Here is a 25,418-nt window from a genome sequence, read left to right on the forward strand (position 1 = left end):
AACAGGCTAAATATACCACACTGTCACCATATCCAGAAAGGATTTGGATACAGAAAACATGAAGAAACTCATAATAAAACAACCAGATGTGCGTACACTTCTGAAGCATACCCAGTTTATAGCCGATAATAACATGAACCACTGTGTCTTTTTTCTTTGCTTCTTTTTCTCTTATAATCTATATGGGAGCTGAACACTTAGATAAATGTAACTGCAAACAGGATTACACTCCTTGCTTTGTATATCTTTGGAGAGAGTCAAACCTCCATAATCAGCAAGGCTTTCTGGTGTACATTCACAGTTGTAAAATGTTTTAGCTAGATGTGAGGTCTCCTTTATTAAAGCTCAGTAATGATTATGAAAATTCAGATTTGCTGTATTCCTTTTTCTAAGTTGTTATTTTGTGATGAATAGCTCCAGTTTTCGTGGGGGGAGTATCTTGTGATTTCAGAGTTCTGCTGATTGCCTTTTGCTAAATGCTCTTCTCAGTGTCCTGCCAAGAGAGTCCTGATAACTCTGGAAGTCAATATGCAAAGTACAACCATAAATTCAGAGGTGTTATTCACAGGCAGGAGAGTAGAGACACCCACAGAGCCAAAATCTTTGAAACAGATGCTATTGTACTTTACAAAGGTCCTGAGAGTGCTGGATCATACAATAATTTGCTATAATTGTAGATTTTTAGCAAACACGTAAGCACAGCGAGTGCTGCAATGCAAGACGCAAAAAAATAACTGTTCAGCACACAATATACAGGAATCAGTTGTACATGTTTTACAGCTCAGGAGAATTATGAGTCAAAGTAATACTGAAATAAAAAGGACGGGAAAGAGACTGAGAACTGTCTCTCAGTGTTATTAGAATGCTTTCAGAAACAGCCCTTTCAGTGTAAAAGCCGTGCTTTTTGTAAATAACCAGAACGAAAAGGACATATCCTTTTTAATGCATTGCCAAAGATTTAGCCTGCCCTGCTACTGACAAACACTGCTACAGCTGCACTTTCCTATAAGCCAGGATGGCCAAACCGCAGTTACAAGCAGCTTAAAGGTGGCCGTTGCAGTCCCCGGCGCATGCAGCCAGTGTTTGGGGCTGTGGGGTGAGGCTGTAGCCATGGACTCACGTGCCTGGCAAGCCCCAGCTGCTGGCCTGGGCCTGGCATAGCCCTGCAGCCTCCCTGGTGCGTCAGCGGGAAGGGTCTGCGTGTGCATTTTAGGAAGCACAGCCATTGCTGTGGAGGCAGATCAGGTTGCACCTGATCTCAAAGCTTTTCTGGTGGTGGGCGTTCAGGGGGTGCACAGGCCTGTGCAGGGGTAAGAGAAGCAGCAGGGAGCTGGGGACGGAGAGTGTGCTCGGGACAGAGAGGGTGGAGAGAGCCGTGGGCTATGCTGAAGTTCAGTGCAATGGTTTGGAGGTCCAGGGTGTGTATTAAATTTGCACGAGAGATGGAAGAGGAAGAGAGGCTTAGGAAATGAGGATTTTGACAGGAGGAGCTTTGTGCTTTGTGGAGTATATTTGCCTAAATCAGAACAGAAACAGCAGAGGAGACCTTGATCAGAAGGACAATATACACGGAGGAAGTCATGAGTACATAGCTGGCAATAGAAACTCTTTGTTTCCAGCCTCTGAGCTCCCTTCCCACATAAACGTGCCAGCTATGCTATTGTAATGACAAAGGCACTGCTCACACATTAAAGGAAGAGTTCAGTCCTTTCTCTGTGTACCCGTACCACGTCATGTTCTTTAAAGACACGTTGTTTTATCTCATTTCTGAGGTTCCAAAATAACTTTTGGTAAAAGCAAAGTGGGGGGAGGGGGCGGGAAAGAAGGGAAGAGGTCTTCCCATCCATCTGAGACAGAGAAAATTGTGGGGGTAGAATAGCGGTCTCAAAGGTAATAGAGTTGGTAATATCTTTGGTGGGTTGTCCAAAGAAAATACGGCTCAGCTATTCTGGCTTAACAGTAGGTTTACTCCAAAAAAGCAGTATAACAAAAAAGCAGTATATGTTCTTGAAATAACAAGAACAGATAGGCAGCTATGAAGCAAAGCTGACTCAATCTATTTTTCACCAGCAGTTGACATTTATTTTGTTTTTATGACAGTTTCCTACAGTGCAAACATCTCCTTACATCACCTTTGTTGTTACAGTTCCCTGTGGACATCCCCATCTCAGACTGAAATGGCATTTGCCATCAGCTAGGCAAAACCAGTGAAGGAATGGTGGTCGTCATGAGGAGATCATGAAATGCTGTGCTGCTGAGTTTGGCATTCCAGTGGTTATATACCTGCTGAGTGAGGATTACAGCAGTTGACTTAGATCCCAAGAACAAGATTTAAGCAAACTTTGTGCTCAGATGCTTTTTGGATTTGGTTTTGCAGATGTCCTTTTTTCCCTTAGCTAAAGTGATTCTTATTATGTCCACCCAGCTCTATCAGTGGGAAGAGGAATCTGAAGATTTGATCTGAGAAATGTAGTGGACACATTAGGTGAAATTTTAGTTTTTATTGCCAGGTTCATTGCACTAGAAGTTAATTAAAAATACCTGCAGCCCTCCCAAAACTTCTCTTTAGGAAACTATTCCTGGGCATAATACTGAAAATCAGAAAATATTTTAAAGTGGTTTTAAAAACAGACTTTTCAGAAGACATTACATTTAGTAGATTTTTTTATTACAGATTCTAAATAGGATATAGCGGGTTGCAATTGAGAGGCTTTCCATGTTCTTCTGTCTACAGTTCTTTCCAGTAATACATGCCCTATTCAATCAATATAGTTAATTATTCTTCAATCAAAGAAATGTAACCTATTTCACCTCAACTTCTAGTCCACTTAAACCAATTATGTTCTCTTCATCTTTTGTGACTAGCAATTAGTAGGTGGTATTTGTTCATCAGGACACTGATGAAGATCCTAGGGGCCATTTTGCTTCTCTGAAGTACCTGCCATTTCGTGAGCTCAGCAAACACACCTGCATTGAAATTAAAAGCAAGCTAACATGGGAAAAGTCAGAATGAAATAAATAGAGAAAGTAATTTTTCATGCTCGTTTCACTTTTATTTTTGTAACTATTTTTTGCACTCCTCCACTACATGACTGTGAAGTAGAAATTAATGCTTTATTGTTCTTCATTGTAATGCAGAAGCACTGAGCTGTGGTTGGTTATAGCAGGAAAACTTCTGTGATAAAAGTTATGCCACAGCTTCAAATTCCCACTACATTAAGCATCACTTCACAGTGCCCATGTTTTCTGGGAGGGAGCTACGAGACACGTTGAGGGCAAGCTGTGAACCTTTGTAACAGTGTAAGATGGAATTGCTGCAGGGAGTTCATCTGGCTGATACGAACAGCAATAACCTGCCTTAAAGCAACTGCAAGCAAGACAGATTCAAAATGTCAGAGCAGCTCCTACAAATTTCTGAGGATAAGGCTGATGAAGGATTTGCCTTTGTAGAGGGGCAGAATGAAAGACATAAGACTATGGGATCAAAGACTCGTAGCGTGGCATTTAGCAGCTGTAACAGTAGAGATCTTCACCGGTCACTCTCTCTTCTCAGAGACCTTTTTCCACATAAAACACAGCTGTAAGAAAACCTACAGCAAATCCATACAAACAGAAAAGACAATTACTTCCTTTGGGATTTGAACAAAACCAAAACCCAACAAAACAAAGCAAAAAAGTTGAGAAATGTACCTTGACTTCCAGATTAAGTTTCTTGCATTCCAGAGCTTGTGATCTCCAGTTTGGCTAACATGGCTGTTGTCAAGTTCTAACAGTTACCTACAGCAACCATTAGCAATGATTAATGCAGCCTGATTTCTTCAAATGCACTTTTGGCATGACATTTCAGGGAGATGTAATTTTAGAGAAATTTTGTGTGTCATTCAGAAAAAATTTATGACAAATGCTGAATTTCTACCCAAAGTACACATACTATTTTTATAAATTGTGGTAAGTACTTAGAAAGCAAACAATGTTGAGGAGGATACGTGGTATTCTTATATTAAAGAAGGAATGCAACCTCTTTTGAAGGCAGCGTTATAACCTACACTGTCTTAACGGAATAAATAGGTCTACCTGTACTATATAGTCCTGGCCCTTTACATTTCAAATCACCAGAGAGTCCATTTAGATTTTGGCACTTTCTATATAGTACATCATGTCTGCATCTAACTGTTCTATGTGCTTAAGAAGTAGCCTTGGTTTCTCTGACTCAGCTCCCCAAAATTATGTTCAATTGCCTCTTTGCAGACTGTATGTTTCTTACCAGATGCTTTTGTACTGCCTGAGCTCCAAACCAACTTAATGTAAGCGAGCTCCATCCAAAAGCTGCACAGCTTTGCTTGCATAACACTCTAGCCAGATCTGCCTACCAAAAGGTTGCAGCCATATGTCTACCGCCAGGGCCTCGCTTTAAAACCAGACTTCTCAATTTGTATTCTGTGTGTAGCAGTTTTATTCCAGGGCAAATTCAAGACTGTGACTAACTTACGTGGTAACTGGGCAAACCATTAGGCCCTTGGTTAGTGCATCTGAAGCCATGTTAATAACATCTTATTTTAAAGCACTTTCTTAGTGTCCCTCCAGCTGATGAATTAAAAAAAAAAAGTATGTAAAAAAACCCTGTAAGAGTCCTAGGACATCTGTACTATATCATGTACTGACTAATTCTCAACAGAAACTATTATTTATGAAACGTCTTTCACCACAAGAACTGTCATAACTGCAGAAAGCTTTTCTCCAGTGTATTTTTATTAGGGATTCCTGCCATCATATCAACATACAAAACAATCAGGATGTTGACATATAGAAATGTGAAATTCACTGTACAAAGATAAGGCTCGAGTTACAGGTATATTTTCCCCTTAGTCTCCATGAAATAAAACCATTTTTAATTCTTCCCAGAGTTGTGTTTATAAATGTTAGACAAACCACAAAATAGATTTCAAGTACATAACATTTTACAATATAATCCAAGCACAGACAGAAATATACAATACTGTACCTATAGATGCTCCATAATCCAAGTCTGTCTTCCTCACCAATAAAATACTAGACTGCTACTCTCTCTGAATATGCCCAACCATATCCTTCTGTGTGTATTACGTGGTCCTGGCCTTTGAGTTATAGGACTCATGATTTTCAGTTAAATTACTTTGATAGACCAGAGAATATCAGGAAGGAAGGGAAGAATTTTAAAAGGCCAGGCCTGAATGTATGCACATGGTTAGTAAAGGCTGGCACATGTGCACATACACACTTGCATTTAACCCTACATAAAACCTCACTGCACTGGACGTTTTCTGAGATTATGTTCTCATGCAACTCAGCTATTTTCTGATAGAGTTAAATCAAGCATAACAATACTCCTGCTTCTGGAGTGCTGTAATTTTCAGGGACAAGACTATATTTTTGAGGAGAGGATCTAACTTTTTTTTTTTTTTTTTTAAATAATTATCAGACTTATATAGGAGCCTGTATGGAACCACATCTCCATAGTCCAGCAGGATGCCAGCTCTCACAGCCTTCACCACTCAAAACACCTTTTCCAGCACCTTTGTTTAGAAACAATGCAAGTGAATAATTTCCCGTTAAGGCCAAATGTCTACTTCAGTTCACTCTCCATTTCTATTAGGCTGAATGATTATTACCTCATGGGAAAGGATCATTTAGCTGCAAGTAGCACAAGAAGAAATACACATCAAGTAACTAATCAATAACAATTCTTCTGGGGAACAGATTGGCAAGGACAAACAAAGACAAGAGGAAAAAAGGCATTTGTTTAATTTAGCCTTTGTTGGTTGGGAAATTAATAGCAATACAGAAGTTTTCAACTGAGAAATGGAACTCCTAAGCCCTGTAACTGTTTTGTCCTTTAAAAACTGGATAAGATTAGAAGGGAAGGAGAAATCCTCTAAGGAAATTGCCATTTTCAAACTAGACATTTGCAAAGGCTTACATGAGAAAACCAAGCAAAACCTGTTTCTCTGATATCGAAACTAAACAAATTTATTCAGTAGGAATTAGAGATGTGGTTACAATGTGTTAAATGCACATCTAATAAAACAGCCTCAAATATGTCTCCAATTCATAAATCTCTAAGCAGGAGAAAGACTCTGAGGCCATGATCAGAGTTCCCTAGTTTAAATACGAAATACGTCTGCACTAAGATCGGCGGGGGAGAAAGAATAAAAACTTTCTCCTCTTAAATACAACCTCTGTGGTATATTTGAGGGCCTTCAGATGTTCTCAGCATTGACAAGACTTTACTTAAGTATATTCTCTAAGCTATATTGGAATACCTTTAGATATACAAATCCATGTTACACGAAACAGCATTAGATCATGTAACTGGGCTCGTAATAACAGGGAAAGAGGGTAAGTATGCTGCTATATGTGAAAGGAAGCATATTAGTATGCACAGAAAATATGTTGTCTTACAGATTAATAATAACGGACATCAAGGATGAAGATGCATGTCAAAGTGTTTAAGCCTTTAACTGTGAGTCAGTAGAATACTTTTATGTCAACTGTACAGCCTAATGCTTTGCTTTTAAAAAGGAATACATTTTTCTTCTCTATCATTTTTAAAAGTAGGTCACCCACCTACTGATTTAGCTAGGGTTTTGGCTTTTTTTTCTTTTTTCTTTTTTTTTTTTTTTGCTACTTACTATTATCTTCTTCCATGTTATGTACAATAATCTACATTTAGACTGACGACTCACTCTCTTCCAAAACGTACTTGGACTATCTTGTAGAGACTTTCTACAGCACTGATAAAGCGTAAGACAACCTGACAGGTAAGAGGAAGGATCATTACTTTCAGTTCTGCTCACTTCCCCAAGCTTTACAACTGTACCTTTCAGAAATTCTTATGCGTACTTGGTGTCCTTTCACCTCCCCCAGGCAGCCCCTACTGAACTTGAGTGAACTTTCTATATATTTCCCAAACCACAGTCCCTCTGCATAGAGCTATATTAAACTCATTCATTCTCCAGCCAGTAGTTTAAAAACAAGTCCTTGCTAGAACACTAAAAACACTCTACATGCCCTTGTGCATTATTCTTACCAATTTGTACATTTAAATAACATCAGAAGTTGTCTTTTGCTAAAAATTTACCAAAATATTTTAAACACATAAAAATGTAAAAAACCAACCAAACAGAAAAACAAACCAAAAACAAAACCCCAGCATAAACATTGCTTGTATAGGCATTGGTTAGAAGAGATTGCTGCACTAAGGAGTATATTCAAAAAAGTTTTTCTTTCAGTTTCATTGGATTTAGTGTCATGGATTGAAAGGTTAAGGACAATAAAACTTATTGTGACCCCGTCTTATATGATGTAATAGATGAGCAGGAAGTCTGAAATGCAATTAAAATAAAGCTTCTTTTTGGTTACTGAAAGGTGACTGTATAAGCCTGTAACTAAAGGGGCAATTTAAGTATGTAAAGGGAACTTAAGAACCTGAAGAGTCTGTAATGAACTAGATATGAAGACAGCTACCGCCTGACGGCCCCAGGGGCATTACGGAAAGCTGGCACTAACTGAAATTTTGAATATAGCCCTTAGTTGTATCGTATTTATTTAAAATTTAAAAGCTGCCCAGCATGTCACAAATGAAGTTTATTTTGCAAGCCACCCACTGCCTAAGGGGGCAGTAATATTCAATATGAAACTGCTGAAACTCCGGCGTCTGACGGATTTCATGGAGAAAAGAGATTTGAAGATCCGACTCCAAGAGAACAAGGAGAAGAGGGAACACAAACAGCAACAGTCCAAGGCCTACAAGGAGAAGTCTGGAAAAACTCCTCACAAAGGCATTCACCTCTATGTTGCCCATTAGAAAGTCATAGCTCCACCTAAGCGCTCTCCGAGCTTCTTTCAGTTCCTCCTCCTCTGCAATCAAAAATGCATTTTCATCTGCTTCCAGTTCCTCAAATGAATCTGTATCATCTTTCTCATTCTCTACTCTTGGACAGGTATCAAAGAGCATGTCAATCTCATCATCAACAGGGGTGGGCAGCAAGCTGGCACTAGGATTGTATACCAGTTCTGAGATGGTTAAAGGTTCCTCTTTCATCTTCTCTTCCTGTTCAATGGCAAGATCAACATTCTCCCCAGTGTCTTTAAGTGGGGAGACTGAAGTCACAGGTACTGAAATCTCATCTTCCTTTGGCAGTTGGATACCTGAAAAAAGGAGATGAAAATAGTGATCCTAAATTTCTGCCTTCCTGGTGGCAAAACTCAGCCTTCCAATAGTACCTAATAAAGGTTGGAAAGAAGATTCTGCAATCATTTGGCATATTGAAACCAGACCATACACAATTAGCAAAAGCTCCAGAGGAGGGCAACACCTTTTACAACACTGCAGTACACCAGATCTGCTTAACTTTGTCTGATGCAGTTACCACTAATAATGTTGTAATGCAAAATAGAAAACAGAACAGCTCATTTTCTACTGGCAATTGGACTTCTGATGTAAATGAATACCTCATACATAATGTGAATTGGTGCTATTTGGTGTCCAATTAAAATAATAACAACAACGACAACAACCCACCTTTATTTCTTTGAGATGAATGAGGAGAAAGTCATAAGATAATGGCTGAGGTTGGGAATTTTTAATAGAGTGTGACATTAGGAAGAGACAATAGCTTATCACAATAAATTCATATTAACAGTAGAGATGATAGAAGGAGAGGAAGGTTGACACACAGTATGAGGATTAGGTATCATTGAAACGGAATGAAAATGCCTCACCTCTTTAAAAAGCTCCCTTTCCTCATGTCTCATTTTTCTTCCATTCATCTTTCTACTCTTCATACTCACAGTCTCTTTTCTCCCCCTCCTTTAAACTTCTCTCTCCCCCTTACAGTGGAGTCTTTCTTAGCCTTACTGGTATGCTTGTTTCTTATGACCACACTCTCTGCCCAAGCTTTCTCCTCTCAAAACATACTACCCTTTTTCCAGTCTAACACTAACAGCAATAAGTCTGCAAAGAAGTCTAGCTGTTTTGCAGCTACATCAACACTGCAGTGACTGCTGTTAGTTGTCAGTTGCATGAGTGGAAGGGAGGAGAGTCAGGCACAAAGCTCGGACAAAGTGATGGGAAAACAGTTTTAAATTTGTCTCATGTCCAACACTCATTACCATCATCAGATGCCATCTATGTGCAAAAGGAACAGAGCATACACAGTATCATGTGCAACAGTAATATATAATAACACTTAGTACTTCTTGTTTTGTGATGTTAAGCATCTCTCCATTCTTTACTAATGACTAATCCAAATGCAATATATAGATAAGAACAGAGCACGTAAAACCAATACAAGGTTACATGACTTGTCCAACTAGTAATTCAGGAAATTCATGTCAAAGTACTATTTATAATTCAAATTAGCCCGATTCTTTGATTTCAGCGAAAGATCTCTGTAAAAGCTAGTGAATTGACATCAAAGATTCATTCCAGTTTTAGTGCAGTAAAGATTAAGGTTCAGAGACTTTAAAATGCAGTATAAAAGAAAATGTATTATTACAGAAAAACAAGTAATCAGAAAAGCAGTACATCTCCAGTGCTAATTACACTAGACATATCATGGTTTTCAGTGTAAAGTAAAAGGGTCTCTGCAAGCTCTATTAAAGTTTTCTATTAAAGGATGGCAAACATATAAAAAAAATAAACAAAAGGCCCATTATGGTCATTTTGAGATGAGGGAAATAAAGTATGACCTGAACCATGCTATAAGGAAGAGATAGATGCATCACTGCTCTATAAACACATGATAGAGGACAAAAATTGAAAAGCAAAAATCCCAATCATAAAGACATCTACAATATAGGAAGATACACAGCTTAGACACATTTTGGATCACAATTCTAAGCTACAATTTTAAATAGTAACTCAACTATTGACCAAAATTCTGCAAAGAATCTCACTTTGAGATCAAAAGCCTTTTCACATTTTTTCTTGAAAATGTCACTGTTGGTTTTTTTTTTTACATTATTAGTCCTAAGAACTGTAGATACCATTCACTGTACTGAAATTATTAACTTTGTTCCTGAAACCTACTTTCCCTCTATTTGACTAGATAGCAAAAGAATATTCTTATGCCATTGGCTAGTGATCATTAAACTAGCAGTAGGCATAACTACATTTCACCCAAGCTGGTGATACTTACCTTTAGACTTTCTCACTGTTACAAATTTTGCATTTCTTGAATGGCAAGGTCTTACAAACTCTATTTTAACTTTCTTTTTTTTTTCCCCCCCCCCCTTTTGTATCTACCATGACTACCACGCTCAGGACAGGACATATCCATGAAAATCTCAGTTTCATAACTGATAGCAGATTTGTGCAATACCAGGTCACTCAGCAGTAGACCTGCCCTGAGCTAGACAGAGGCACACGATCACATTTCTGCCGGAGCCCGAAATACTCAGTATTTGCAGAAAAATCTGCCAATACAAAGTTAACATGTCAAAAGTTTGTAAATGAAATTAAACAAGCAGATTAATACTTTGTGAGATGGGGCTCCTGCACTAGGAATCTTAAAGGTTGTTAAGACACTTACTCCTGGACATATCTGCCATAGTACCCTGCTGTATGCCACAGTGCCTGACAGTTACCACAAAACCCTCCATGCAACCTCTGCAGACCTGTTAGCATGTTCTCCAGACAATCGAAAGGGTAAGTAAGGTACTTGCTAAGTTACCCCAGTTTATAGACTTCCCAAAAATTGGGTGAGCGATGGCTTGTTAATATCTGGTAACTTTAAAATTATACCAAACTTAATACCAGTTGGGATGAAATGCCAATAAATGCAACATAAAATATACGACATACTACAAATATTTCTAAAAGATGTAAGAAATTACAGAAAACCTGCACTTTAAACCTACTTATATTAAATCACTTCTTGAAAGACAACAACTTTCTGGATCCCCTTCTTAGTGCATGCTTTTATGTGTCATGTTATATTCATTACAGAAAATCTCTTCGTTACAGAACACCATCCTCATCCCCCCTTCAGTAGAGCACATTAGCTATTAAAATTTGTTTCTCCTTTTAAGTCTTCAAAATGGCCCAGACAGATCTCTCCCCCTTTAATTTGTTATATTTGTTTTATGAAACATGTTTTGTGCTGGAACTTATTGTCTACACCAGTCTTTGCATTAACAAATATACTTGCCACAGTCATCAAGAGGAGGATACAAACTGATTGAAACTAGACACAACAGTACATGAACACTAAGAGGTAAGAACAGATTTGGGGGGATCTTTCTCCTAAGCATACTGTAACAGCAGGTAATGCTGGATCCATCTGAGTCATCTGACAGTGTGCTCATGATATCTTAAAATATAAAAGCCAAAATTTTTAAACTCTGGAGCCCAACATTAAGCATCTACACATACCTTTACATACACAAGTACTACAATTTGATTTTCAAATGTGCTTTTCACTTTTGCTTAATAGGAGTAAAAGGTAAGTTGAGCCACTTACTTAGGCACCTCAGTATGGATTAAAGGACCTAATTTTAACCTCCCAAATTTGAGTACCCTGGCCATAGGCCTCTCTATACCTGCTTAGATGCAAGGTCAGTAATATATCTTCATCATGTTTCTCATCATAGAGAGGACAGCTGCAGCTACTGCAAAGAAAGGTCACCCCAATTTATGATTCTTGAGCCTTCTCTCCTTCCCCAGAGTAAATTCCAGCGTGCATAACATACATAGTGAACATAAACAAGAAAGATCATGTTAACTTTCATTAAAACTGTATTTTTCTCAAATAACTGGCAAACTTCTGACTTTGTGATTAACCTGTAGACAGAAGGCAGCAGAGGAACCTTTTCAGATCAGTGTTTTCTGAAGGGGTTGTATTAAAATTGGAATGGTTCGCAGTTCCGAAGCATACATCAACTTTACAGTCCACCACTAAGCTTGAGTGGATAACTTAAAAGCAACACAATCAGAGGAAGGCACACATGAAACTAAAACAATTACTACTGCCAATCCATCCTACCCATACTCTTTTCCTAATATGGTAGTAAAAAAATTACATCCTATTCCATAGCATCAAAGCAAAAAAAAAAAGTTCAAAAAATAAAAAAGAATTTTCAACTGTTTTACGTGTTGTTAAAACATATTACATCAAAGTAACTGCATTTTACATCAGCCAAATACGAATGTAAATAAATAATATTTTAATATAAAAAATTGAAAATTTTGAATGGGCATTAACTGCTGCTGTTGCAAGCTCATTTGATATTTAAAAAATTAAATATATAAAGCTGTTCTTTTCGTTCCTTCATATTCCCTATAACACAACAACATTTCTCAAGTCAAGGATTGAGGAAACACTTAGCTATTAAGCATGGGCAATGCAAGCCCACAGCAAAGTTCCAGCCATGTTGCAATATACAGATAAGTATGTTGGGCCACTCAGATTTTGATGGTGTCAGAAGACACAAGTGTGGTGTCATTATGGCACATATCATTTACAATGCTTGTGCAAGCATAAGAATATCACATTAAAGCACCGAAATTCAAAGTCATTCTACAGTACAATAAATGTTCCAGTGACACAAATTTAAGAAAGGAGCAAGTTTTTCAGATTACTTACTTTTTGGATAGCCTTCAAGAGAGCCAGTTATCTGAAGTAATAAAACCAGTTTAAAAGAAAAAAAAAAATCCTCAAAGTCTTCCAGTGGAAAAAGAGAATATAAAAGCTAAAGCAAGCCTGAAGCCAATATCCTTTAATTACTCTACAACATTGCTGCAAATCCTTTACTCCTATTCATACATAACAATTATTTTGCTGCTACCCTTACACAGCTATAATTTTGTATAATTTTTTGGGCTAGATTTTGAAAAGTCTACTGTTTCTTTAGTTAAAATTTATGTTGTGTTTAGATTTAAAGGACTATGACTTGAGTATTAAGTTACATTTGAGAAGACTTCTTCCTTCCAGTCTTCATTTTATATTTTTACCAGCAATTTACATTCCATAGATCAGAATTTTTTAATACATATTGCTGGAATATCAAGTAAATAAGCTTATTTCTTTTATTATATACCTATAGCAAAAATTTGCTCCACTTTTCTGGCACCTGGACAAATTTTACAGAGCCAGAGAGATCTCATTATGCTAGCCAAAACTCAGTACTTCCCCTCTACCAAACACTGGGATTGCTCCAAACCTCTAACTTGCTACAGCAGATAGGAACACGAACAGCTGAATAAAACACAAGTTTATAGTGGTCATCTGCTGCAAACATGAACATGCAAGAGGTCTGACATAAATGTTGTCAGCTGCTAGTGTTTCTAAAGGGGCCAAAACCAGCAGCTGAGGATTAGCAGGATGAAGGGCAGCCCCAGCATCACCACTCTTAAGAAGCTGCAGTTGCTGGAGATACAGCACCCCAGAAAAAGGTATCCTCTGCCTATTAAAAAATTCAGTTCACACTTTGGTGGCCGGATATACTGCACACAGCTTTACTCACCAGATATGCAAATACAATTACACACCTGTAAAGGCTTTGTATAGTGGAGAAAGGAACAAGTGTGAAGATTTCCTCCTTTTAAACAGAGAACTGAAAATTTAGATAGTCCAGAAAGAGCAGTGCTGGGAATACTTCATATAGATGTGTAAACAAGTAAGGCCAGCCAGGCTGCAATTAGGACAGTTCCTTCCTATCCCTTTTACTACTTCCTCTAGAAATATTGTGTATTCTTTTGCTTATTTTCAGCGTGGACAAAATTTATTTGTACTGTCAATTGAATGACCTTTTAGAGGGAAGGAGAGGATGACTTTCTCGCATGAGTGCATGGATGTCACAAACAAAATGTAGGAAAGGAAAACAGAATCTAGAATTGCACTAAACTCAAATATTCCCCTACACAGGATCTACATCAAAGCAGAATCTGCATCACGGCCAGATATCCAGCCCTCAGAAGTAGGAGGCCATAAATCCCTACCTTACCCACATCCCGTGCCCATAGAAGACACCTGTTCTAGCTTTGCAAGGAGAGTAAATCAATGACAGTTTATAGTTACTCCTTTTTAGGCAGTGACCTGGCTTTCCCACTGGCCGTTCCCATTTGTTTTAGTCTTACGGGAACTTCTGGAAGGGAGCAAAGCCCTCTCATAGTTGCCAACTCACATCAGGTTCAAGCACTGTGACTCTGTGGCATTACAGCTGGCCTCCCAACCGCGTTGTGTGTCACAGTGTTCAACTAATGTCCCAGCTAGTGCACCACCGGAGACCACCGCTCTGCTTTCCACAGCCCGCAAAGGGCACCCAAAGCACAGAGACAGAAGCAAAACAGAGCATGCAGCACAGCAGGCAGCCTGGGATGCCTGACTCTAATCTCCCTCTGGCTTGGAAGAGGCCCACGCCAGTATTGCTGACCCCCTTCCAGAACTAGGATTAAGCAGCGAAAAGGCTGAAGGGAGTAGCAGGGAGAGAGGACTCTGTATTATGGGAGCAAGAATGAGAAGGCAAGATACATCTGTCAGCAGCTCAGAGAAAGGGGAGGAGCTGGTGAAGGGACTGCAGTGACTCAGTGTCTAGCACCAAGCCAAAGAGAGCAAGGCTGAAAAGAGCTGGGCACTGATCTGGAAGCTTAGCACCCAAGAAAAGGACAAGTGGGGCATTTCAGCATCCCCACTCAGCAACAGGGTTCTCCCAAGGAATTATGCCCCCTGCCATGGGTTTTGCACAAGCTAACTCCAGTCCTTACGTTTCATATGCTGATATACAGGTTTTATATGCTGATATGCAGGTTTTATGCATGTATACACCAAAAGGAATAACATCCTATAAACAGTACTGCAAAATCAAGGTTTTTAAGAACCAGTGTGGCCCCAATGCACAAATCTGGTGTCAAGTACAACCAAGATCACTTGTATCTATTTGGAGCCACCATTTAACTTCTGAGGTTTTTTTTCAAATTTTGCTACTGATTTTTGAATCAAGGGAGTTAGGTGCATTCTCAGAGACACTATAGTTTCCCCTGAATGGTGAATTCATGAAGCAAAGGCAGCCAGGAGCCGTTGCTACTCAGAGACAAATCACTGCAAGAAGCAAGTTCTCCCATATCTGCTGCACTTACTGCTTTCTGATTTTCAGATGCCAAAAGCGTGAGAACATTCTGGTCTTTGCCAGAACATTCTTAGTTAATTCTTCTGTAAATATCCACTTCTGAAATGAAGATTCAATACAAAGGCATAGTTTTATATAGGTGCATGGAAACTGAAATCTGTCAACTTATAAATGCAAAAATATCAAAAGTAAACAGTACCACAGAAAGCATGGAGAAACAAATTTTGAAATGTCTTACTTCATTAAGGAAACAGAGACATACAGATTGATAGAGGGGCCAATCTATCTTTGGCAAAGGCATTTGGTATAAAAACAAGGAAAAAAAACCCCACCCTTGGTTTTTGTTGCCATCCAAAGCAATATTGAATACTTTTTGTCCCTTGGGTTGCACTCCTGTTATGCGTAGTGAAAAAGAGATCTGAATCAGACTCCCTTCCCTACCCACCCTCCCCCCAATACTATTATTCAGTATATTAAATTATTCAGTATCTAGAAAAATAAAAACAACAAAGTTATGATCTGGCAACAAACCCACTCAGTTGCAGTAAAATGCTATACTGTATCCACTACTGTATTCAGCTGATGTTCAAAATCTGCTACCAACCTATCTGCTAATTTAAGAACTATTTAGTTTTGTCAGAAATTATCACAGTTTCAAGGTATTTCTCCCCCTCAGTCCAAGAAAACTACAAGGGCAAAATTCCAGTCACTCATTTGTTGGCAATTAACAAATAAATCCACAATTTACATAAGATATTACAACAAATGTCATTTAAGTTTCATCTCATTCATTCCCCATTTGCAGCTCTGCTCCTGTCAGTAATTTGTCCTTATTCTCAGCTGTACTCGATGTAACATTGCCATTCACAGCACAGTTCCTTTCCAAGAGACCACTATTAGCCTAATAAACTATTGGGGGGAGGGAAGGTTTGAGTAAAATAAATGTAAATTTACCAGCCCTTCTGGCTGTGATCTTGGAGCCATGCCGCAGTAATCGAATGCACACTTCCTTGTTGCAGTGGTTAACCATCCGCAAATGAATGCTTCTCTTGGTTTGGATTTTTACAAGACATTTCACCATTTTGACTATTAATTCCTCTTCTCAAAGTCCTGTAAAGGCTCTACCCATACCAGCTTTGACCTTCTATTGAGTTCCCACTGAGTTTTAAGAGACTAACACAAGTCACTCTTAATGAATCAAATGACAAGCTTCTAACATGGCCAACAAAAATATCCCAGTAGGGAACAGAACGAGAGGTTATTTTTAAACATTTCCAAATGCCTCATAACGTACAATACAAACTTCCACAGCATCGAGCTCAGTTAGCAGTTGCTAGCATAACAGCTGAAACACACACACAAGCATAAAAATATCCAAGGCATCAAAACATAGTGCAGTGAAACAAAAGGCCAGCATTTAGGGTCTGTTTTTCACAAAACAAAATGACACTGTGACCATTATTTTTCTAAAAAGCTTCAATTTGGCCACTGATGTCAATTCCCCACCACTGCCTGGAAAGTATTTGCAGAAAACGTATAGATAGAAAAGGAAAAATCCTATGCTGTGCTTACAAACCTTAGTCACAAGGCAAACCAATGAAATGAAAATGCTTTCATTTCAAGCCTAGAATCAAAGCTGACCTGCCTGTGTATAAACAAGAAGAGAAAACTTCTAAATCTGGGAAAAATGTCTCTCTTTGCATATGTGCTCCAGTTCCCACTCGTGGACAACTATTGGACACATTCATATCCACCAGAAAGAAGTGTTGCTTCAGAAGGCTCAGAACTATCCCTGTCCCCATCCAGCAGAAATATGCAGGCTCCTAAAAAAGGCATGACGCATACATGCTGGCTGCTGATAACTTGCTCCAGCTGGAAGCTGGAATGCAACCATGTGCACAGCATCACACTCTCCTAGTGGGAAAGGAGCTCTTACTGGGTCCACTGAAACCACAGAGAGGAAATAAATTGGAAGGAGTGTACTGGGGAGGAGGTAGTCTCTCACTTCCCAGAATACTTACACCTTTAATGTTTATGACATGTTGTGGCATCCGAGTCTTCGTTATCTGACGTCCTTGTTCCCTCTGCACCATAAAATCAATGTGCATGTGAGTATGTGCAAAAGAAGGGGGCAGGGGAGAAAGTCCTGCAAATGTGTATTTTACACCAAGTGATTTCTCTCACGAAAGACATCTGCTTCAATGGACATTGTGGAAAGCATCTTTACGGTGGCTCCTTTCCCCTGCCTGGTCCACACAGTATGAATATCCAGCAGTGCTCCTTTTTACTCCTCCCTCCTCTAGGGCAAATACTCCTCTCTTCCTTTCCTTCTCTGCAAGCACTTCCTTGTGGGTCTGAGGAAAGATCAAGCGCCCCTTCACTTTCTATCTCCATTTTGTCACCAATTCAAAAGTAAGATTCTGTCTGCTTTTCTCATCTTTATTCTCATAACTCTTGTAGCAACCAAAAGAGGATCATTAAAACCTCACTAGGAAGAGTTGACTCTTCACTGTGCACATAGTTACAAAAACTGGAAAGCACCAATTCTTACAATAACCACTAACATGTTCAATACACAAAGGAAAGCCTAATCGAGGACACAAGTGTCACCTGGACAAGGCTGTGAATGATTCCCACAGGAGCACATTCATGTCAATGAATAAACATGTATCATTTATATTTCATGTGACCATGCTCATGCAAAAGAGAAATGACTGAGATTTCAAGTCACTGCCCACAAAACTAAGGGAGATTTATGTTGAAATATTGCAGCTGAGTCAGCAACTCTCCGTCTCTACTACTAACTCTAGGCAAGTAAGGAACAGGCTCTGTCTCCTGAGAGAAAGAAGACTTTGCATGACTTGACATTGGCAGCATGTCCTGCACAACGGTTGGAAGATGTTTTTCAGCAAAGATTTTCCAGACAAGGAGCCTGCTTCTCTCCTGCAGAGCTGCCCGTGGCTCTCTGTGTGCAGAAGAGAGCCAGCAAGGCGATAGGTCCACTCTCAGTAACTAATTGGTTTTGCAGCTCTTGTCACTCTCCTCCTTCCTAAATTGCTACTCCAGATATTACACAGCTGAAAGGCTAATGACTGGTGGGAACTGTGGCAGAGAGACCCTTAGCATTCATGCCCCATTACAGAGGAGGCAGAAAACAGCAGACGGTTATATAACTTCTCTTAAAATCAGAAAGTATGATTTACAAAAGCAAAAACAATCCCCTCCGAAAACCAGAAAACTAAAACTAATTAAACACTCTTCAAAACTAGTATCCTTCCTCAGCCAGTGAAAATAGTGAACAGGAAACTTTTATTCACGCATAACAATTTTAATGGATTTGTGAAAAGGAAGTCTGTCACCTGTCTTCAGATTTTAGAGGTACCTTATTATGGTGACGGGGGCAATGTTCTTTTGTTTGTAACAAGTAGTGATCCTATTTTGTAGACACATGGCATGGTAAAAACCTGGAAATCTGAAAATTTGTAAGTAAGTTACGAAGGAAACCTGGCGGAGCTAATTGTCGTTAGCATTAGGTATTGTTACCTTGAAGCGAAAGGTTTGCTTGTAAAAAAGCTGTTTTCAGAACTTGTAGGGCTCAATTACATGGTTAGAGGACTGTAAATCCAACTTAGTTTGTTGAACACAGACAAGATGATGCACGCAGTGATGTTAAGATCTCCTGAGGCCAGAACACTCTTTGGGATACTCCCAGAAACTTGCAAGACAAAGTGCGCAGTAGCGGGAGAAACCTAAGATGACCAGACTTTACTCCATAAATGAGAGAACAATCTCAGTGTTAAAAAAACTACCAAAAAACTAGTAGAAAATTCCATTACATACAATCTGACCTAAAGATGCTCACTTTGGCCTCTACTAAGTTTAATGAAATATTAGAAGAAATTAATTATCTCTGCAGACCACAGGAATCTAAAAATAGAACTGTTATTTTATTTAGAAAAGCCACTAAGAAATCTGATTAACTCAGATTGAACTTACAATTTTTGTTACCATATACACACACACCAGGTGCAATCAACGAACAGGAGTATTGCTTCTGCTAACTTTATGGGGAAAAGCTGTTTGATGCTATATGACACAAGACCTTTCATGATTCTCTCTATCTGATGTATTAGATAAATTGTGTCTCGTATACAGCAGGTAAGATTTTAAAAATATGAGTGTTGACAAGTTGTGTATTAGTTCTACCCAGAGAAACAGTTAGCACTAAACCATTAATTTTTTCTCCGGTAAAAATTAAGTGTAACAACACTGAGCTGTGACCAGGGAAAAAAGTGGATTAGATTACCTGTTATAGTGTTCTTGCTGTACAAAAATAACAGGTGAACAGATACTTAACATTATTTTATATTTTACTAGCATCTTTTTAATATTTATTCATACTATTATTCATAAGTGGCCAATTTTTCATGTGTTGTTGCCTAAGCTGTACCCACAAAAGCTCCATACACTTCTGCCCTACAACCAAAGCTTACACAGATAAGAACTCACACACACACAGAGACAACTAGACTGGTAATAGCTGGTGTGTGCTCATTCCCACACATGCTTATAAGATGCAACAAAGACTCCACATTATAAAGTAAAGATATCATTCTTGCCAATTAATTGCCATTAATGCAATATTTCTTATACCTGAGTGACACACAAAAATAAGTTTGCTAAAGGATAAGAGCTCTCTGTACACAACTCAGATGCACAGGCATACAATTGCATAAGAAAAAAAATTCTTAAAAAATCAGTGAGGACATCTAAAAAGTGTGTAACTCTCTGGGGAAGAAAAAATTGAGGAACATGGATTTTAAACAGGAGGAATTTAGAATGAGTCTGTGCCATCAACTCTCTTTTCTAAAATACAGTACAAGGTAGATCAGTCAATAGAATGACTGAAGCACGCTACTTTCACTTTGGTTGCTTCAAAGGCAAATGTCAATGTCACCAGGAAAACAATTCATGTATGAAACCTGAGCACACAAGTATCAAGTGACTTAAAAGAAGTTTTCATCACTTTGTCAAAACCACATTAATATCCTGTGACTCAGAGGTGTGGGTTTGCCTTTTTTTTTTTTTTTAAATTGGACTGCTCAAATACGTGAAGTCCTGACAGCATCTGGTGCTGGGAAATCCAAAGACAATGATCTACCACCTGTAAAATAATTGCCAAGTGATCAGGACAGGCAATAATCTGTCTCACCAAATCAGATGGTGAAAGAAGGCAGCCACAAAATTCCTATAGCAATACCAAAAGAAATATAACATGTTCAACTGCATGTGGAGCAAGGACCATGGAAAGGACCTAATAGGACCATTCAGAAGGACCTAATTTGGCCATCTGTGACAAAGATGAATTTTGCAAGCACGCTTCTGAATACACTTAAAACTTATGTAGCTAGGTGCCTTTTGAAGAATGTCTTTTAGCTTCAAAAGGTAGAAATGATCTAAGTATATCTGACACTCATACATGTAAAATCTAATTCCATGTGATAACCTTCTATGCACGACAGTAATTTTATGGTTGCATCTTTACACTACCATGCCTCTTTCCTCTTCCTGAGACAGAAAGGACATTAGTGCAAAACAAGAGTCAGTAACAAGGAATATGAAAGCCTGAAGAATCTTAAGCAGTAGCAACAAAGCACTGAGAGATGACCTGCAAAACCTAAGGCATGAGGACTTGAGAATAGTTTTTTAATTTGATAAAATATGTATTGGCTGGTTGCCAATCTCTTAGGTAAGTCACTTACATAACTATAATTTAAAACAGGAATAAAAGCACATTTAAGTAAGAACACCAGTTCAAATCTGGGTGTTTAAATTAGTAATTGGACACCTGTATATGGCCTCTAAGTGCAGACTGAAGAATTGCTTCTTGAAGAATGAGACACCAATAGGCAAACTCAGGATATTTTTGCCTGCCATTCTAATAAAAAAATAAAATGCCATTACTTGTTTTCAAATCCTCTTGCATAAGTGTCAACTGCTAAAGTAACTATTACAGTGATATCATGGGCATCCAGTATTTTTCTTCCCACAAACAGTGGTCATTTATGACCACGTTTAGTCAGCATACCCTTTCTTACACGTCTGCAAAACCACCGGACAATTTGTGCTTTTTTGGAGGACAGCTTCACTTCAGCATGATAGCCAGAATAGATCTGTAAGATGGAATTTCATATGAGAGAATGGCTGGGCTTTAGTTGTTTTTCAATATTAGGTTGCATTGTGTTTATTTTCCATCTGAAAGGATTATCCTAAAGACAACAAGGCTGGCTGAAGCAGCTCAAAATCCTCTGCAGACTCTGCTATCGCCATCTCTGATGGCTTTCTCCCCTACCAACTATCAAGTAATTGGCACAAAATCTTCCCTCTCACCTGGCAGTTTCTGTTAGTTCAGTTTCATACCTCCCAGGCTCAGCCAACTCAGAGTTCATCTCTCCAGAAGTTTCAGGAAGCAGAGGTGTTTACTCAAGACACTGAGGCCATGATATCTTTGGCCATGTGTTTTGCTCATAATATACAAAGCCAATTTAAAATTAAGAACAAGTAAGTTTTGCTCAGTTAAAAGACAAAGCTGCGCACTCTCCTGAGTCTGCCCAAGGTATGCACAGCTGACAGCACTGTTATAGCCAGCTCTGCTAACGAGTTGCTTGGGCCCATCTACACAGCACAGTGCAGCACCGTGTGAAGGTCGCAGCCATCAGCAGCTGAAACATCCATATGCATAGGGCAGCACCTTGCAGAAATACGAGCGTGGGTCCTGGAAGCTGCATTAGCCAACCCATGCAGCGTAGGGACATCTGACCTAGGCAGGGCTGCACTGTGCTCTCAACAGCATCTGCAGGCCCTTTAGAAAGCACCCCAGGGTGTCCACCCCCACCCCAGGCCCAGATGTTTAGAGTGATGCCAAGGCTGTTTCACATGTGTAACACACTAAAAGCAGTTTCCCAATGCAGCTGAGTTGGTCCCAGGGCTAGCTGCCTTCCCTCTCCCCACCTCCTGCTCCTGCCCTTGCCCTCGCACAGGACCTCGCCCGACCCTCTCTGATGTGCCATTTAAAGGTTGAGCCAGCCAGTAGTGGGACACTGTACAGTTAGGGGGTTGTTGGTTGGTTTTGTTGGGTTTTTTTAAATTTTTGTTTTGGCAACAAACAAAAACCTTCTCCCAGTTCACTCTGGGGTGATTAGTGCTGGTGCAAGGGAGAAGATTCTGAAGGGAGAAGATTCTGCCTTCTGAGAGGCACAGAGGCACCCATTTGCCAACCAGCCGCACTCTCTAGAGAGGTGTGCTGCTTTCTGGGGGCTTGCATCAGGGATGTCACAGAGAGGCTACCAAGCCTCGTACAGTCCACTGACTATTATCTGCTGCTGCTGTTTCACATGGGCACCAGTGACACAGCCGGGAGCAGTCTGAGGACTATCAAGAAGGATTACAGAGCCCTGGGAGCAGCGGTAAGGGACTCGGGAGTGCAGGTAGTCTTTTCATCAATCCTGCCTGTCAAAGGGAAGGGGTTTGAAAGGGCCAGTCGAATCTGGCGAGTCAACAAATGGTTACGGGACTGGTGCCACAGCCAGGGGTTCGGCTACTTAGACCATGGGACTCACTTTGAGAAACCTGGTCTGCTGGGGGCTGACGGGGTCCATCTGTCAGAGAAGGGAAGAGCATCTTCAGTCATAGGCTTGCCAAGCTGGTGAAGAGGGCTTTAAACTAGAGATGCCGGGGGAGGGGAACCTCAATCCATCCCACTCCTACCAGTTTGATGCCAGAACCAGCAAGAGATGCCCAGAGCCTGGAGAAGGATCACAGGTCAGCAGGAGAGCGCCTGAAGAGCAGCACAAAGGAACTCCAGCCAGTAAGACACCTTCATCGGGGGCCCAACTTCAATGCCTCTATGCAAACGCACGTAGCATGGGGAATAAACAAGAGGAGTTAGAGACGTGCACACGCCTGCAGGGCTACAACCTTACTGGCATCACGGAGATGTGGTGGGATTGCTCCTATGACTGGAGTGTTGGGATGGAAGGATATAGGCTCTTTAGGAAGGAGAGGCAGGGGAGATGAGGAGGGGGTGTCACCTTCTATGTCAATGACCAGCTGGAGTGCATGGAGCTCTGCCTGGGGATGGATGAGGAGCCGACTGAGAGCTTACGGGTCAGAATTAAAGGGAAGGCAGGAACAGGTGACATTACGGTGGGGGTCTGCTACAGGCCACCTGACCAGGAAGACTGAGCAGATGAGGCCCTCTATAGACAGACAGGAACAGCCCCACACTCACAAGCCCTGGTCCTCATGGGGGACTTCAACCACCCCGACATCTGTTGGAGGGACAACACGGCAGGGCATAAGCAATCCGGGAGGTTCCTGGAATGCGTCGATGATAATTTCCTTCTCCAAGTGGTAGAGGAGCCAACGAGGAGAGGTGCTATGCTGGACCTTGTTCTCACCAACAAGGAGGGGTTGGGGGGAATGTGAAGCTCAAGGGCAGCCTGGGCTGCAGTGACCACGAAATGGTGGAGTTCAAGATCCTTAGGGCACCGAGGAGGGCACACAGCAAGCTCACTACCCTGGACCTCAGGAGAGCAGACTTTGGCCTCTTCAGGGATCTGCTTGGTCAAGTGTCATGGGACAAAGCCCTGGAGGGAAGAGGGGCCCAAGAAAGCTGGGTAATGTTCAAGGATCACCTCCTTCAAGCTCGGGAGCGATGCATCCCAACAAAGAGGAAGTCGGGCAAAAACGCCAGGAGGCCTGCATGGGTGAACAAGGAGCTCCTGGACAAACTCCAACACAAAAAGGAAGCCTACAGAGGGTGGAAGCAAGGACAGGTAGCCTGGGAGGAATACAGAGACATTGTCCGAGCAGCCAGGGATCAGGTTAGGAAAGCTAAAGCCCTGTTAGAATTACATCTGGCCAGGGACATCAAGGGCAACAAGAAAAGATTCTAGAGGTACGTTGGGGATAAAAGGAAGACGAGGGAAAATGTGGGCCCTCTCCGGAACGAAACAGGAGACCTGGTTACCCGGGACATGGAGAAGGTGGAGGTACTCAATGACTTTTTTGCCTCAGTCTTCACCAGCAAGTGCCCGAGCCTCACTGCCCAAGCCACAGAACGCAACGGCAGGGACTGGGAGAATGAAGAGCTGCCCAGTGTGGGAGAACATCAGGTTCGGGACCATCTAAGGCACCTGAAGGTGCACAAGTCCATGGGTCCCGGTGAGATCCATCTGCGGGTTCTGAAGGAACTGGTGGGTGAAGTTGCTAAGCCACTATCCATCATATTTGAAAAGTCGTGGCAGTCCGGTGAGGTTCCCACTGACTGGAAAAGGGGAAATATAACCCCCATTTTTAAAAAGGGAAAAAAGGAAGACCCGGGGAACTACAGGCCAGTCAGTCTCACCTCTGTGCCTGGGAAGATCATGAAACAGATCCTCCTGGAAGCTATGCTAAGGCATATGGAGGACAGGGAGGTGATTTGAGACAGCCAGCATGGCTTCACCAAGGGCAAGTCCTGCCTGACTAACCTCGGGGCCTTCTGTGATGGAGTGATAGCCCTTCCCATCAGTGGACGTAGGAAGGGTTACAGATGTCGTCTATCTGGACCTCTGTCAGGCCTTTGACACAGTCCCCCACAGCATCCTTCTCTCTAAACTGGAGAGGTATGGATTTGATGGGCGGACTGTCCGGTGGGTGAGGAATTGGTTGGATGGTCGCATCCAGAGGGTAGTGGTCAACGGCTCAATGTCAACATGGAGATTGGTGACGAGTGGCATCCCGCAGGGTCCATATTGGGACTGGTACTGTTTAATATCTTTATCAGAGACATAGACAGTGGGATGGAGTGCACCCTCAGCAAGTTTGCAGATGACACCAAGCTGAGTGGTGTGGTCGACATGCCGGAAGGACGGGATGCCATCCAGGGGAACCTGGACAAGCTCGAGAAGCGGGCCTGTGTGAACCTCATGAGGTTTAACAAGGCCAAGTACAAGGTCCTGCACCTGGGCTGGGGCAACCCCCGGTATCAATACAGGCTGGGGGATGAAGGGATTGAGAGCAGCCCTGCCAAGAAGGACTTGGGGGTACTGGTGGATGAAAAGCTGGACATGAGCCAGCAGTGTGTGCTCGCAGCCCAGAAGGCCAATCGTATCGTGGGCTGCATTAAAAGAAGCGTGGCCAGCAGGTCAAGGGAGGTGATTCTGCCCCTCTACTCTGTTCTGATGAAACCCCACCTGGAGTACTGCGTCCAGCTTTGGAGCCCTCAGCATAAGACAGACATGGACCTGTTGGAGCGGGTCCAGAGGAGG

The 25,418-nt window shown here is 41.0% G+C and overlaps 1 protein-coding gene across 1 annotated transcript in view; it reads right to left on the reverse strand.

The window, feature by feature from the left end:
* Positions 1–4,735: 4,735 nt before the first annotated feature.
* Positions 4,736–25,418, reverse strand: part of FRMD3 (FERM domain containing 3) — a 152,706-nt gene continuing 132,023 nt past the window's right edge. The window contains exon 14 of the mRNA XM_076361911.1: positions 4,736–8,187. Coding sequence (XP_076218026.1) covers positions 7,592–8,187 — 596 coding nt within the window. The 3' untranslated portion in view covers positions 4,736–7,591. The remainder of the gene's footprint in view (positions 8,188–25,418) is intronic.

This window comes from Aptenodytes patagonicus, chromosome Z, assembly GCF_965638725.1.
Source record: "Aptenodytes patagonicus chromosome Z, bAptPat1.pri.cur, whole genome shotgun sequence".
Classification (NCBI taxonomy): domain Eukaryota; kingdom Metazoa; phylum Chordata; class Aves; order Sphenisciformes; family Spheniscidae; genus Aptenodytes; species Aptenodytes patagonicus.